At 41.0% G+C, this 16,910-nt stretch overlaps 2 protein-coding genes across 2 annotated transcripts; both read right to left on the reverse strand.

The window, feature by feature from the left end:
• Positions 1 to 9,711: 9,711 nt before the first annotated feature.
• LOC311302212 (uncharacterized protein) lies at positions 9,712 to 11,102 on the reverse strand. Its single transcript, XM_084427905.1, has 5 exons — positions 11,001 to 11,102; positions 10,685 to 10,878; positions 10,391 to 10,545; positions 10,053 to 10,297; positions 9,712 to 9,795 (listed from the first exon to the last, which is right to left on the reverse strand). Exons 3-5 carry the CDS (start codon positions 10,459 to 10,461, stop codon positions 9,773 to 9,775), a joined length of 339 nt encoding a protein of 112 aa, XP_084284031.1. The 5' UTR covers positions 10,462 to 10,545; positions 10,685 to 10,878; positions 11,001 to 11,102; the 3' UTR covers positions 9,712 to 9,772.
• Positions 11,103 to 11,212: 110 nt separating this feature from the next.
• On the reverse strand, positions 11,213 to 15,072 carry LOC311302998 (uncharacterized protein; the record flags this gene model as incomplete). The annotated part of the gene is made up of 7 exons (XM_084429201.1): positions 14,643 to 15,072; positions 13,443 to 13,526; positions 12,977 to 13,302; positions 12,555 to 12,891; positions 12,061 to 12,346; positions 11,472 to 11,705; positions 11,213 to 11,313 (listed from the first exon to the last, which is right to left on the reverse strand). Exons 3-7 carry the CDS (start codon positions 12,994 to 12,996, stop codon positions 11,213 to 11,215), a joined length of 978 nt encoding a protein of 325 aa, XP_084285327.1. The 5' UTR covers positions 12,997 to 13,302; positions 13,443 to 13,526; positions 14,643 to 15,072.
• Between the last annotated feature and the right edge of the window lie 1,838 nt (positions 15,073 to 16,910).

A 16,910-nucleotide genomic window follows, 5' to 3' on the forward strand; every position in this document is an offset into this window, starting at 1 on the left:
CGCTAATTTTAGTGTCTTTGTTTATCCCAAGGTTTTCCCGCAGCCTGCCGGATCCAGGCCGTTTCCAGATCTGATGAAGGACCTTCGCCTGGACCCGATGTCAACGCAGTGCTGAAGTGCCAACTAGTCTCTCCATATGGAGGATCCCTTTCCCACTCTACAGATAACGCGTCGTCGGGAAAACTCAATTTGCGTATCTACCCCGAATTGATCAAATAAAATTCTGAATCAAAACTATAAGGAAACACCAGTAATTTGTTTAGGCTTGGTTTGCAGGGAATTCCAAACCTGCACACATATATTCAAACGCACATAACTATAGAACCCGTTCTTAATGCGCATCTGAACGCCATCAGCGTTTCTCACAGGTTCGCGTTTAAAGTCTGTGTAGAGAGAATGGTGTCGTCTTGGCGGCCCTAATTTAAAAACAAATGATCGTTGCGACGGAAGTGAATCAATCAAAACTAACTTTAGCTGGAAAATAACTTTATTAAAGAACCGCTATAAAGCCAAAACAATCTTACGTTAAATTATACATTTATCTCTGTAAAGCTGCTTTGAGACAATCTACATTGTTAAAAGCGCTATATAAATGAAAATGACTTGACTTGACTTGGCAAGACAGCTACCGGGGTGGTGTCTCCATATTGCCCCGTAAGAAATTCAAAGATTGCTTGGGCCGTCGTTCGATTTGCTTCCGGCGCTGCCTGTACCTCTCTTCTTGCTTCTCCTTCCAGGGAATTTAAAACAAACTGTACTCTCTGAGGGGCACTCAGACCTTGAAGTCCGGCTAAGTACTCGACCTGAGCTTTCCAACATGACAAACTCACTTCTGATCCGGGGCCTCCGTACTTCTGGGCCCACGGGGCTCCCATAAAAATCGGCATTGCCGGTTGCCGCACTACTGGCTCTTCTTCTTCAGCCATCTCGCTCTGATCGCTCAACTCAAGGTGGTATCCTGCCGACTAATGCCAAATCTGTCACAGGTCGGGATGGGCCAAGCCGGACTGCGCCCACCCCTGAACCAGGACCACCCTGAGGAGCGTGTCAGAGACGAGACGGAGACGGAATTTAAAGGAATAACAGTTCTTTTTATTAAAAAAAGGCCTTTCCTCTTCCCACGCCGATGTAGGGTTCACAATGGTATGCGATGGACAGGTGAGTTTCCACAAGTGAGTAGATGGTCAGGGCTCTTCCTCTTCTCACGTGTGTTGCAGGAAGATGGACACTTCACACTAGACAGGTGGGCTCTGGAGCTGCAGCAGACTCGAAGTCCACAGGCTAAGCGGGCCTTCTTCTGAACAGGCAGTATCGACACTGGGAGCAGAGGATACAGGTTTCACGTGTGTTACCGGGAGATGAACACTTTACATCAGACAGGTGGACTATAAGGCTGCAGCAGGCTCGAAGCCAACAGGCGGAGCAAAGCTTCTTCTAAGACAAACAGAGTCAATACTTCAAGCAGAGGGTGCAGTCCTCACATGTAATACAGAGGGATGAACACTTCGCACCAGACAGGTGGGCTATGGGGCTGCAGCAGACTCAAAGTCGCAGGCTGAGCGGAGCTTCTCTAGGACAGATAACTTCACACCATGCAGATGGACTTGGGGTTGTAGCAGACTCAAGTCGCAGGCTGAGCGGAACTTCTCTAAGACAGACAGAATCAACTTTAACAGCAATATACAGTTCTCACGTGTGTTGCAGGGGACAGATAACTTCACACCATGCAGATGGGCTTGGGGTTGTAGCAGACTTAAAGTCGCAGGCTGAGCGGAACTTCTCTAAGACAGACAGAATCAACTTCAACAACAGTATACAGTTCTCACGTGTGTTGCAGGGGACAGATAACTTCACACCGTGCAGGTGGGCTTAGGGCTGCAGCAGACTCAAAGTCAACAGGCTGAGCGGAGCTCCTGCTAAGACAAACAGAATCAAGATTGCAGATAGAGTGTGCAGTCTCACGTGTGTTGCAAGGGGGCGAACCTTCTCACCATACAGGTGGGTTGACAGGCAAGTAGCGAACTTAAGTCAACAGGCTGGGCAGAGCTTCTTCTAAGACAGTCAGAATCACTACTTCAAAACAGAGAGGTTAGTTTGACTCACGGATGCTGTTCCTTCTAGTCCTCAACAGATGGGGCCGATCGACATTATTAAGCTCCAGTTACTGACAGTAGACCAGCATGGCACGTGGGGAGTGCACGGCAAGAGAGAATAAATCTTCCACACACACACACGGCAATTTCACTCCAAACATGCAACGTGAGGGGGGGGAAACGTCAATTTAGGCACTGCAATCCACTTCAATAAGTGCAGATAAGGCCAGCACTTACCCAGAGGTCTCCGTGTCACAAGCAACGAGCTTCAATGTTGAGAAAGGATGTTTCGTTTTCCTCCACAGACATAGACAGGATTCACATCACCGTTCCAACACGGGGGAAGAGGGTAAGAGATCGAACATGAATCAGTGTAATTCACTCAGTAACGTTTAGATAGCACAATCAAAACACTCCAATCCACCTTAAATTCAGTGTTGAAACATGCAGGTAAGAGATCCAATGGTCGATTACTTATCTCTCTCCCTTCCAGGCAAACGGGGTGTTTTCACAACTCTTCCACGCTCCTCGAGTCCCCTCCAACAACACTTTCCCTTGCACACCACAATTCTTCTCTGCAACACTCAAATGGAACAACTTCTCACGGGGGAGAACCACACAACAGTCTCTCTTCACTGGCTTTTTATATCCTTCTCAATGCCCACATGGCTTCGTCATGGCTCTAGATTAATTCCCCACACCTGATGTCGATTTCCTCATCCCGCTTGGCAAGGCAACAGATACACATTTACACGGGGGGTGGTGTGTCCTTGTTATTGTACCGGAGGGGACACAATTGCGGCGAACTTTAGTTCCGCCCTCTCATTTGTCACACCGTGACAATAATACAATAATAAATCGTTGCAAATGCCGCCTTGTGCACATTGGATGAAAATAGGGTATAATACTGTTAAATAACAGTGACAAACTGTTGTTGGTCGACCACGCAACCCGAAGTGAACAAGTCTTCCCATAATGCATTGTAAAAAAAAAAGCAACTTGCTATTATTACATGAAGACAGCATTTTGCTGTTAAATTTCCATGTAAATTTAATTTAATTAATTTTTTTATTTGTTCATGGTCTCTGGAGTTGGTTTGAACCATGCAGCTTTATTTTTTCCCACCTCTCCCATTTTATTTCTAAACTGAAATTTTTTGGACCTGGTGTTGTGGCCCTCCACTCTTCATTGTTCATGTTCCTGTTCCTGTTTTTCGTCTTCATATGTGAATATAAATATGTGGACACTGAAACCAAGTCACTCTCCTTACTTTCTGACTTCAAATCCAAACCATTTGTATTTATTTCAGAGTTATGTTCATCATCATTTTCAGTACACTTGTGTTCTGTCTGGTCATTTTTGTTGTCTGGTCTCATCCTGGTGATGAGACCAGACAACAATGTAGTCGTAGTCCAGTTGTAATGTTTCAAACATACACTACCATTTAAAAGTTTGGGGTAAGTAAAATCTTTTTTTTTTTTAAATTGTACACAACTGTTTTCAACATAGATAATAATAAATGTTTCTTGAGCTGCATATTAGAATGATTTTCTGAAGGATCATGTGACACTGAAGACTGGAGAAATGTTGCTGAAAATTTAGATTTGATCATATAAATCAAATAAATGCAGCCTAGTAAGAGAATTAAGAGAGACATAAGAGAGCATCTTACCGATCCCAAACTTTTGAAAGGCAGTGTATGTAGTTGCATTATATGACTTGTAAACGGGTATTTCACCCAAAAATGAAAATTGTCAACATTTAATAGTAGGAAAAAAAATATGGAAGTCATTGGCTACCGTCAACTGTGTGGTTACCAACATTCTTCAAAATATCTTCTTTTGTTTTCAACAGAAGAAATAAACTCATGCAGGTTTGGAACAACTTGAGGTTGAGTAAATGATGACGGAGTCATTTTTGGCAGAACTAACCCTTTAGGTCCATAAACTGTAAGGTAGACTGGAATAGTAACAGTTTGAATTTGAACGGGTGAATGAATGGGTTACATTAAAGTTATGTCATAAGGTTAACATTGGGAAAATAAAGGGCATTTCTGATTTGGTACATTTATACAAGATGTGAGCGGTGACAGAGTGGATCTATGTTGGTCAATCCATCTGAAGAGCTTCAACCAAGGTTGCTACTTTTTTCCATTTAATTTGAACATCCATTTGTTTTAGAAATGCAAAACCACCAGTTTTTTATTTATATTTGGCTTGGTGTAACCACAGTCCTGATACACACAAATGTTAGTTACAAAGACATTTATGGAAACCACAATATCTCACAAAAACAGATCTCTACAGCAGTGGCGTGCAGACCTCCGCTGGGGCAGGGGTGAGATCGTGTTCCCGTGGGGGTGCTGGGTTTCCCGCCCAGTGGAAATTGCTGGAAGTGTACAGCAAATTGGTCCACCTGCAGTAGTTGCAGATAGCCAGCAGTCTCAGGACAATCTGTAGTAGTACATTACCTAGGTTGAAATCGTGTTCCAGTGTACCGCATTGTGACTGAAAGGGCACTTTACTATTAGTGATTAAAGGGGGGATTCAAGTTTCTGTCCTGAAATGGTCTGCTTGCACACTTTAGTAGGCTTCCCCATCCTTAACACATCGAAACCCTCACATTATAAATTGACACTAAAAGTTACTCTTGATCAATTAATTTGGGTGCAATGTCTAAGTAACAACATTGTGCACGTTCTTGTACAGATGTGCTGTATTTTTTAAATTACTCCAGAACATTACCCAATGCAGAATCATTTAAATGTTCTATCATAGTATAACTTATATTAACTTTTCCAGGAGCCGTTCTTTTACACTTACTCAGAGCCCTCCTCAGCTCAGGCATTGTAAAGGCCTCATCTAGAGAACTCTGATTAGCGTTCCTTTTTCTAAGTACCTCCGGATACCTATCTAATGTTTGCTGTCTTCTGACTTTACCTTCTTCTGTCAAATTATCTGAACTATGAATCTTAACAAAGTTCTTTACCAACATTACTGCCTTTTCCATATTCTCAAAAGCTATTTCTTCCCCTTTCTTCAACACTGGAAATTCCTTATCTTGCCTGATTCCCCTCATTCTTTTAATCATTCCCCAAACTTTATCTAGTGGTGTTGTTCTTCCAATAGTTGAACAGAATTCTCTCCAATATATCTTTTTTGCCCCTTTGATTACTTTCCTTACTACTGCCTGAGCCCTTTTATAATCTAGTAAATTCAACATTAAATGATTTCTTTTCAGTTCTCTAAACATTTTATTTCTATTTCTGATGGCTTCAGAACATTCTTTGTTCCACCAGCTTTCTTTTTACTAGTACTCTTTCCAATTGCTTGCGATGCTCCATTCAATATACTTTGATAATACTTTCATTTATTTCATCCACTTCCCCTGACATGTCAATCCTATAAAACTCCTCATCACAAGCACTTGCAAATTTACTCCAGTCTGCTTTACCCAATTTCCATCTTGTAACCCCATCAAGTTCAATCATATTTTCCTCAAAATTAATTACAATTGTATAATGATCACTTCCAATACTATTATCACTTTGCACGTCCCATTTACTGCCACTAGCTGATTCACTGGACACCAATGTTAGATCTAACGCAGAGTCCACTCCATTACTTAAATTGACCCTTGTACCTTGTCCATTGTTTAAACAAACCTTTATCCTCAATTAATTCCTCAAATAAATCGATTATAATCTGTATTTTTCCCACCCCATAGTGTATAATGAGCGTTAAAATCCCCACACCATATTATTTTGTGTCCTTGTTCAAACTCTTGTAAATCTTAAATCTTCATTCTTTTACATGGATTATACAAATTAACAATTACTATACTTCTTTTATTCACCCAAATATCAGTAACCACTACTTCTAATTCAGTACCATAGTTCATTGCTATTCTTCCATAAGATATACCTTCGATATATAATAATATATATAATGAGACGATATAATGAAAAATTGCATTGTAATGCTTAAAGCTATAGTAGGTAATGTTGGAGAGCTAGCCAGATTTGAAAGTGGCACCTCTTCTAAGCTCCGCCCCCTCCTGTCAGTACTCCGTCCAAAGCTCCGCCCCCTCCTGTCAGTGCTCCGTCCAAAGCTACGCCCCCCCACAAACATGAATGCGCATCCACATTCGGAGTCAGCTGCAGGTCACAGGAAAGCCGAGTACTTCAGCACATTATGGGCATCAACCAAACTACGTCATGTCTCATTCACCTGTAAGTAAACTATATTATTATTACAATGAATGCAATAAAAAAATATAAAAACATGGGTATTGTTAGTAATGTTACTCGCAGCTTTCAGGCTAACGTTACACGTTTGGTGTTGTATGAACTCGGAAATGTAGCTACGTCTCTTTGGATAAAAGCGTCTGCTAAATTAAATGTAAAAATTTAACGTTTTGTTTTGTTACTATCACTGGCAAACGTGAATTTTATGTTTTTATAAATCTTCGTTATTTTGGTTGTTAGAGCTTCCACGACGAGAGCATTGGATCTGACCCAACGTACAGTCCGCAGCCGAGCACGTCTTCAGGTCAAAGGGGACAGGCCCGAGGTCGTGCTCGAGGAAGAGGAGGTGCACGGGGTAGAAGCCGAGGAAGTCGAGGTAGAGGACGGGGAGCAAGCCGGACTGCAACCGGAGAACAACTGAGACATGAGGATATTCTGCGAGTGGAGAATCTGCAAGCTCAAAGAATTTCAGATGAGCAGGTAGCCTATCTATAATAGCATTTTTTTTTTTTTTTTTTTTTTTTTTTTACCTCAACATCACCAATAACTATAGGATAAGATCAAATAAGATAAACCTTTATTGTTCCACAATGGTGAAATTCTTGGTATTGCTGCAGCACAGTAGATTGTTTAAAAAGAATAAAGAATTATAATAACAATATAACATCAACAATATATGTACAATACATATTAAATTGAGTCCTTACCACTGTCAGCCAATAAATAATTACCTGGCATTTACTGTGGACACAAAATTCCTCATAGAGGACAGTAAAACTGTTTTCAAAAAAGTATAATGTTTTTGATGAACTATTGTTTTACAGGCCAGAATTCATACACTGAGCTTGGAAGAATCCCATCAGTTGCTGCAGATCTGCCTGACAAGGGACCCAAGCCTCATCTTTGATCTCCTCCATATGTCAACATCAGGAGATGCTCCTCCACCAGGCCCTCCAGGTCCGAGTCAACCCACTTGGTGTGTGTGCCGAAACTGCAGAGAGATGCCCACAGATGTAGAAAGAAAGTGCTGTGGACAACAACACGACTCCTGCATTTCCATGCTGCCCCACATGGAAGTGTACATTTTGCAGGAGGGGGTGTTGCGACTTGCCAGAAGGATCTGGAATGATGTCAGGGCTGTGGAGGATCTTCCAGACCCAGGGGAGAGCAATAAACAATTCCGCTACGCTGCATACCGGCAATGTGTTGTGTGGCAATATGGGGCACTGGGAGCTGGGCACAGAGTAGTAATTCCTAGTTGCTGTGTTTGGAAAATTAGAGGCCGCTACCCAGATTCACATGGACAGTATACAGGTTTCATCCCAAGTAGGGTGTAGGCACAGTACAATAATTAGCATGTATTCTTGTGGCCTGCTGTTTATATTTTGTACTGGTTTACATATTGTTCCTGTAAAATTTGCACTGAGGTGTACAGTATGTACAGTAAAAAAATGTTTTTTAATTTTGTTATGTTGAAATAAATATTTAGAAATAATAAATGCCTTTACTTTACCATTTCAGCATAAACAAGCTATTACTTTTCTTACCTCCTTACATGCTAAATGAATAATGACAATGAATGTGGTATAACACTTTTTATTTTATTTAAAAAAACAACAACAAGATATACCTAAGACAAATACTTTTTAACACAAGTATCTGTACTTCCGCTGCTTTTTTTCTAATGTCAAAAATAATCTGTATTTACATAAAATAAATAAGAAAAAAATAAAATATATACAGTGAGGAAAAGTATTTGAGTATTTGAACACCCTGCTATTTTGCAAGTTCTCCCACTTAGAAATCATGGAGGGGTCTGAAATTGTCATCGTAGGTGCATGTCCACTGTGAGAGACATAATCTAAAAAAAAAAAAAATCCAGAAATCACAATGTATGATTTTTTAACTATTTATTTGTATGATACAGCTGCAAATAAGTATTTGAACACCTGAGAAAATCAATGTTAATATTTGGTACAGTAGCCTTTGTTTGCAATTACAGAGGTCAAACGTTTCCTGTAGTTTTTCACCAGGTTTGCACACTCTGCAGGAGGGATTTTGGCCCACTCCTCCACACAGATCTTCTCTAGATCAGTCAGGTTTCTGGGCTGTCGCTGAGAAACACGGAGTTTGAGCTCCCTCCAAAGATTCTCTATTGGGTTTAGGTCTGGAGACTGGCTAGGCCATGCCAGAACCTTGATATGCTTCTTACAGAGCCACTCCTTGGTTATCCTGGCTGTGTGCTTCGGGTCATTGTCATGTTGGAAGACCCAGCCTCGACCCATCTTCAATGCTCTAACTGAGGGAAGGAGGTTGTTCCACAAAATCTCGCAATACATGGCCCCGGTCATCCTCTCCTTAATACAGTGCAGTCGCCCTGTCCCATGTGCAGAAAAACACCCCCAAAGCATGATGCTACCACCCCCATGCTTCACAGTAGGGATGGTGTTCTTGGGATGGTACTCATCATTCTTCTTCCTCCAAACACGTTTAGTGGAATTATGACCAAAAAGTTCTATTTTGGTCTCATCTGACCACATGACTTTCTCCCATGACTCCTCTGGATCATCCAAATGGTCATTGGCAAACTTAAGACGGGCCTTGACATGTGCTGGTTTAAGCAGGGGAACCTTCCGTGCCATGCATGATTTCAAACCATGACGTCTTAGTGTATTACCAACAGTAACCTTGGAAACGGTGGTCCCAGCTCTTTTCAGGTCATTGACCAGCTCCTCCCGTGTAGTTCTGGGCTGATTTCTCACCTTTCTTAGGATCATTGAGACCCCACGAGGTGAGATCTTGCATGGAGCCCCAGTCCGAGGGAGATTGACATGTTTAGCTTCTTCCATTTTCTAATGATTGCTCCAACAGTGGACCTTTTTTTACCAAGCTGCTTGGCAATTTCCCCGTAGCCCTTTCCAGCCTTGTGGAGGTGTACAATTTTGTCTCTAGTGTCTTTGGACAGCTCTTTGGTTTTGGCCATGTTAGTAGTTGGATTCTTACTGATTGTATGGGGTGGACAGGTGTCTTTATGCAGCTAACGACCTCAAACAGGTGCATCTAATTTAGGATAATAAATGGAGTGGAGGTGGACATTTTAAAGGCAGACTAACAGGTCTTTGAGGGTCTGAATTCTAGCTGATAGACAGGTGTTCAAATACTTATTTGCAGCTGTATCATACAAATAAATAGTTAAAAAATCATATATTGTGATTTCTGGATTTTTTTTTTTAGATTATGTCTCTCACAGTGGACATGCACCTACGATGACAATTTCAGACCCCTCCATGATTTCCAAGTGGGAGAACTTGCAAAATAGCAGGGTGTTCAAATACTTATTTTCCTCACTGTATATATATATACACATGAAAAGGAGTGTGCAGGGATGGCTGACAGGTCAGGCTTTGCATGATGCGTCGTCTGCTGTGGTCATCTAGTCCTTTGGCAGTGATTTACCTTTAGGAAGAATATTACAATTACACATCTGACAATAATTACTGCATTCCAAAGACACACAATGAATGACAACACAACTTTATTTCCATTTCACACAGTAACAAACATTTCTGTCATTCTTTTTAGTGGTTTATCCGTAGTTTTGTTTAGAAAACAATTTAGATCATAAGTTATGATATGGATTTTTTAAATTACCTTTTGCACCTAAGTATGTTAGCATTTCATGATCAAGCGAAAAATATTGTAATAAAAGTCACCTAGCCCTCTGCTGAGTTGTTTCTGCAAAAGCTCCTGTGTTGATGGGGCAGGGACACCTGACAGAACCCCATGTTGACGGGGATCATCGGGCCTCTTTTTTGCAGTCCGTGGCAAACCCCCAGTAGTAGACAACTTGCGCTGCAGAATCGCACTTTGGAGGTCCACAATGTAACTGTAGTCCTTTTCCACCTTTAGTGTGTAAAGCCTCCACTTCCTGGACTTTTTATTGTACACCTTGCCGTATCTGACATCAGAGAAAAGATTATGAGCTTAGTGATACAATCATTGTACCTTAAAATGTACAGTATTTCATTTTTCCGCATAAAATTAAACATACTGAATAGAGCCATCAGCCCTTCTCTTTGCTGGTCGGTCAACGTGGTGGTTGTAGTCCAGGCCAGCCAGCATGACGCGAGCAGCATAGACAGGCGGGGAAAAGCTGAAGCATACATTAGAATATGATTGTGGAATGACTCCAACTCTGCAGTTGACCTGAGAGCACAGAGGAAAGATACAATTGCTTTATACTCTGGTAATACAAATGAAGAAATTGCAGGACCAATTCTGTAGTACAGTGAAATATTTGCATCGGGCAAAAAAATAAATTGAACATAGACCTATGCTGACATACCTAAAATGTAGATATTTGTGTATGCTCTTTAGCCAGCGTGCATCAAGAACCACTTCTGTCAGTCCCTGGTGTGCCACAGAACCCTTCTGGATCCACTACTTCTCTCTGTCCTCCACCAAGGGACCATGCTGACAGGCTCCAAGGGCCCACGCATGTTCTCCTGTCACATGGTGAAGTAGTCCAGCCCACCTGTCCTATTGCAAAAAAATTACACGTGTTGTGAACAATGTGGTCAATAACAATAGAAGTCAATTTTGCCCAATAACTACTCAGCAATAGAGGCTGGCCTAGACAGATGAATTTAGATTATACTTACAAATAAATCTTCATATGTATCTGCAGTCTTGCAGCAATACCAGAAGTGATTGCAGATATCCTTACTCCACATCTGAAGAATGGTGCACCCCCTTTGCTGTCCTGCCTTGGCATTGTAGCACAAATACATTTTGTGAATGTCAGATAGGTTTATGATAAGAGAATTGATGTAGATGATTTTTTCCAGCTATATCTACTGTATCTACAGAGAGATCATGAACTTACTGCATGAATTCTTTTCCCCAAACTTTTGGACCCATGCCACATGTCCAGGGAGTGTCGGACGCCGCAGTCTTTATATTTACCTTTGTTGTCTATAGGACGAAAAAGTAATTGAGGATATATGCTAAGTAATAATCCAAATCATTGTTCAGTCATAATAATAATAATTGATGGTTGTGGCATGGGGCTATATGCACAGAGTTTGATTGCTGAAGCAATCTCCTAAAGCAAATTACAATAATGAACTTACTGAAGAGGGCTGATATCTGTGAATGAGCATCCGTGCAGAATTCCTCAATGTTGAGTTCTTCACATAGTGTCTCAAATGACCGCATGAAGCCCTCCTTCTCCATGACAACAGAATCCCGCATGGTCTCACGCTTGTCGATGTTGACCACGCAGATTATCTGTTTGGATCCATTGTCCATGACAGTGTATGTGCAATACTGTGCACAGAATCCTGGACTGTCCATGCGTGCATCTCCTTTGAAAATTAATTAGAACAAAAATAGAGAAATTGTGATAAGAACATTGTCCGTAATTTGTCATTTTGTCCTGATCCAACAGCATTACAAAGCACTGTGCAATGTCTGTCCAGCACTTCCTATCTTACAACTAAAATCCTAAGATAAAATATTATATACTTTATCCTAATGTTTTATGTCTACACTCAGCCGTTTTTGTTTTACTTTTTGTTTTTTTCGTCTTAGTATCACTATTCATCTGCCTTTTCAATACCATCGATTGGGAATAATTACATTTAGATTGAATGGTGCATATTATGAAGTAAGCATGTGTGCTTGTATGTGTGTATGTGTGTGTGTGTTTGTCAAACTCACCCAAGGCTACAACTGGCCCTTTTGACTTGAGCTGGGTGATGACTGAAGCTCTCTTCTCATCCCAGAACTCCTTTATAGTGTCCACACAGTAGGAGTCCTGGATCCTAAAGAATGTCGACCTCTCCACCATCCCCATGTTCATAAACTTCAACAGTAGTGAGATCTTGGCGTAGTTGTTGCCCGACAGCAGAATATTACTGGAAAGCATGAAGTCTCCAGCTAGCATCCCATATTTCAAAATGGGCTGTGAAGCCCACTTCCAAACAGTGTGACCACGAGGACACATCTGAAAAAAAGCAGACAGAGTAAGACAGCACATTACAGTAACTACAATGACTAATACACATAGTTTTAACATACTTCGCCATACAGTACTTATGTTATAAGTTTTTCATTTGTGTATGTTTGAATTTATCTAGAAAAAAGGATTGGTGTTACAGGGTAAAAACAGTCCCAAAGTATGTAATAATCTTGGATGCTAAATAAATACTCACCCATTCAACGATAGCAGCTGTTCCCCTGGACCTGACATTGATTTCGAATGGTGCAGGTGCCCGGCATTCAGTCTTCCTGTTTGGGTCCTTGGCAGAACACAGGCTGACAGGGAGAAGGAGATACTCGGCAAGCTGCTTCAGGCTGTCGTGATAAGCAATGGATGCAGGATGGCCAATAATATCATCCGCAACCATGACTTTTGCTGCTTCTGGGAGTGTTGGCATGTCTGCCATGGTTTTATCTGGGGCATTGTCTGGAGCATCATGCACAGTGTCCTCCATGGTGATTTCTTGAAGTGATTCCAAGCAAATTGGAGTCTTCAGAGCACCACCAGTCCTGTTGTAATAAGAACAGCTATGAGAAATAAGAAACAAAACACAATAACTTAACTGTAAGTGGAGCCAGAGTGTATTGAACCCACCTAACACAAATACGAGGCATAAAATCTGCATCGTCACTGTAATCATCATCTGAGTCCACTTCCCTGGTTACATCTTCTAATGATGACACAGACTCTGTGTCCCTATCAGGATTCCAGGTGACGTCTTCATCTTCCCAGTCAATGCTATAAAAAAAAGAAGAAAATCAGACAAAAAAAACATAATAATTCACACAATAAATAAATACAATTTCCCACAAACAGAAAAGTAAAAACATCTCTGCAATCCACACAGCGACTTACATGGAGTTTCGAATGTCATTAAATTCATCTGCATCAACATCAATGTTTAGGTCCAGAGAGACATACTATAAAGACAGAAAAACACACACAAAGGGAGGAAGTATTGCATTACCACATGTCGCTGAAATAATGCACAGAACATGATTTTACTCTAAATTGTATTTTGGAAATAATTGGAAAAAATAATTTTACTACCATAACATACCTTGCATCCAATTGCTGGAGAACGGTTTCCTCTGGGCAGCTAATGTTTAACTCCTGAACGCCAGCTACTGAGAAGTCATCATCTCTGTGAATGTTACAAAATTATATAATATTATCAGCATCAACATAAAAAAAGATTTCCATTCATCAAGAGTGCAACACAGGACTGTTGATATTTAGAAATAGTAGTCTTGGGTTTGCAAGTTCATGAGAAGATGTTTTAACAGACCAAAAAAGCATGAAGAGTGAAAAAAAACTGTTTAGAAGATCCTCACTTTGCCCTATCCTCTCAAAATAGCATCTACCAGAGGAGAGTCCATAGACGATCCTGTAATGTGATCAATTACTACACCAACACCCCAACAAAGGTCGAGGTACAACTTGTAACTGTGTTTTCTTTTAGTGTTGGGGGTTGGTGGAGTCTTTTATGATGTTTACTAGCGTGTGAAGTGCTGAACCTTCTAAGGTGAAGGACAGGTTTTGTCCTCAGGCCATCAGACTTTTCAAAAGATCTAATCAACTTTCCCTGCCCCCACCACACCAGCCAATAGGCTTCACTTTTCCCCTGGATATACTGTCATGGTCGAACAAGACAGGAAGCAAAAGCAGGTTCTCAAAGCGTTTATTAGACTCAAATGGTCACACAAAACAGTTCAGATCCGGGAGGGTGGCGACTCAGGCTCGTGCAGGGACTAGATGGTCTGTGGTGCGCTGGTGCAGTGATGGTGAAGAATCCCAATCCCGGTGCTAGAGTGCGGTGAATCCAAAGACGGTGAACAGGAACGGCAGAAAGACAAGGCAAGGCCAACACAGAAACGGCAACTCCACGGGAAACACAGACACGGCAATCACAGGACCTCAACCAACAATCCGACACTGGAACAGAGAATGGTGTGAGTATATATAGGGAATGGAAATGAATCGCAGCTGTGAACAGTGATTGTGATGATGATGATTATCAGCTGGAGCGCTGACAGACACGTGAGCGGGACAACGCCCACTCACACATAAACAAACATAGACACGAGACAAGAAGGAAACAATGCATTCAACAACCGTGACATATACAAGAACATACACATCTTTTTGCAAAATATATTCAGTGCATCCCTATAATATATATATGTTTAAACATGGATATATTCCACCAAAGACAATGGTGGCCTACGCCATGTTCATAGCAGCATCAAGTAAAACTCACCGGTCGGACAGAGACTCAGAAACAATAGTTGAGACCGGTGGGGGAGGTGGTCTCATCAATCGATGTTTCACAGGTGTGGAAGTTGATGGATCCTTCTCGTAGCTAACAAAACACATATGCCACATCACCACAGTTGTCCCATTTATAAGCAATATATTAACGGCATTTTATCACAATTATAATGCAGAAACACTTGCGACTATGGCTGTGCAATATGTTCAAAATGTCATGTCCTAAAAGTCAGCTAAGCTGTATGTACCTACGACCTGTAACGCAACTGGCTTACACCAACAGAGAAGCTAATGTTAGCATTGGGCTAATACAAGCTACAACAGTAACTACGTTGCCTAACGTAACATATATCATGGAAATAACAAATCCCCCTGAAGCAAAACAAATAATTACCTGTCCAGCAGAAAGACCGCAACCTCGGCATCGCTTTTCAGGCCCTTCAGCTCCCTCAGTTGTCTCCACCATTCAAATGCTGAACCAATGTTGACCCGAGTTTGTCCTCTGGCTTTATCAAGTGCCAGTTTCGTTGCAGCCTTTTCTGCCTCAGACTTTCTTTTTTTAGCTTTTTGTCAGGGCGAGCAGTTACCAGCAAAGCTGGCATTGGTAGTTTTGGCTGCATTTTATCTGCCATTGTGCCGCAAACTCCTGCTTACTCTGTGTAGTGAGCTGAATGTTTCCGGAAACGGTGACATGTGATTAGTGCACGCAGGGCAGCGCGCGCAGTGGTGCTCGGGCACGAGACATGAAGGCATCTGATTGGTTCTTTACATTCGCACCGAATGGCAGTGATTGGTCAGAGTTTTTACTGTCCTGCAGCTGCTACAGAGGTCTGATTGTTTTCATTCCTTTTTCTGAACACATAATGTATTGACTACTATCAGGATGGAAGGACCATTTCACCCAGTATAAAAAAAAATGTTTCTGAACAGGATTACCTACCCTACCTTTAAGTGATGTAATATTCATAGTGTATTTTTCAGTAATACAGGTATAACTGAAATGTTCTATTAGGGGTGTAACGATTCATCAACTACATCGATGTATCGATTTATATACCTACGATCCAACTGCATCGATCTGTGCTCGGCAAGTTGGCCTTCCGGGTGACATATATCGATCTAACATCGTTTTAAAAGGTAATGAATCGATTGTATCGATACTAGGAAATAGCGCATTGAATTTAAGCACGTTAGACTTTTTATGGATGTTTTTTCTTTGCAATTTTAATGATAAAGGCGTTAAACGTTACTCGATTCAGTCTGCCTATCTGTGTCGTCGTCGCCATGCGTGACGCGCCAGCAGCAGCGCAAAGACAACAAGCAGCGCAAAGTCTCTCGCCTCAGAAAAACGGACTGTCCTGTTCTCTCAGCCGCTATACTGCAGTAGCGCGCACTCTTCAACTGCACACGCAAATGCGCCGGAGCGCGCTGTATCACTTCACTAAAGCACAAAATACATACGAGAATGCAACGTCGTAAATTAGTAAGTTAAGAAATAAAAGTAAAATACCAATAAATTACGTTATTGGTACGTCATGTGTGTTGCTATTTATCAGGAGCAGTTTCCATGTTTCTTTACCAGTTCCTCTAAGTATTGTGTATCACCATGGTAGCCTAATTGTTGTATGTTTCCATAACAAAATGCCACTTACTGTTATTTTGTATATTTTTATATGACTGTGGTGGCTCATACCAAGATTGTATTAACAAAAACTTTTTGGGACTGCTATTTAATAGCTTAACCTCGCAGTGCCTATACTGTTTATCAGTATTTGTCATATTCGTAAAAAAAAATTTGTATGTTAAGTAACGTAAATGGGGACAGAACTTGTGTGTCAACAATTTTTGTGTAAACAAATGTATTATAATAGGCCTATATAATTCCTTAAAAGGCTTGATGACCATGGGGAAATGTGGGTCCCAAGGCCAAACTATTCAAAACATCATTCAATGTTGTGATAATCGTAATTAATAATCACAGTTACAATTTCAAGGGAATAATCGACAATTATCATTTTTGTCATAATCGTTCAGTCCTACTTATTAAAATAAAATGTGAATGCATTTTACATTAATTGTTGTTTACTTGTTTGTTTATATCCATAATTAATTGATACCTGATTCCCTTACAAGAATTTTTGGCTAAAAAGTCACTGAATCGTTTCGGATCGGATCGTTCTAAATGAACCAATATCGTCCTTGAATCGTATCGACAACCATGAATCGCGAATCAAATCGAATCGTTGTTAAAACGAAT

The sequence above is a fragment of the Rutilus rutilus genome (genome assembly GCF_951802725.1).
Source record: "Rutilus rutilus genome assembly, chromosome: 13".
NCBI classification, from domain to species: Eukaryota; Metazoa; Chordata; class Actinopteri; order Cypriniformes; family Leuciscidae; genus Rutilus; species Rutilus rutilus.

Excerpts from the sequence above, each read along its gene's own strand:
- LOC311302212 (XM_084427905.1), bottom strand. The coding sequence starts at position 10,461 with ATGCTGGCTGGCCTGGACTACAACCACCACGTTGACCGACCAGCAAAG. Across the intron at positions 10,298-10,390 it reads AGGGCTGATGGCTCTATTCA|ATACGGCAAGGTGTACAATA; the intron begins GTATGTTTAATT and ends CTCTGATGTCAG. Across the intron at positions 9,796-10,052 it reads ACAACTCAGCAGAGGGCTAG|GTAAATCACTGCCAAAGGAC; the intron begins GTGACTTTTATT and ends TTCTTCCTAAAG.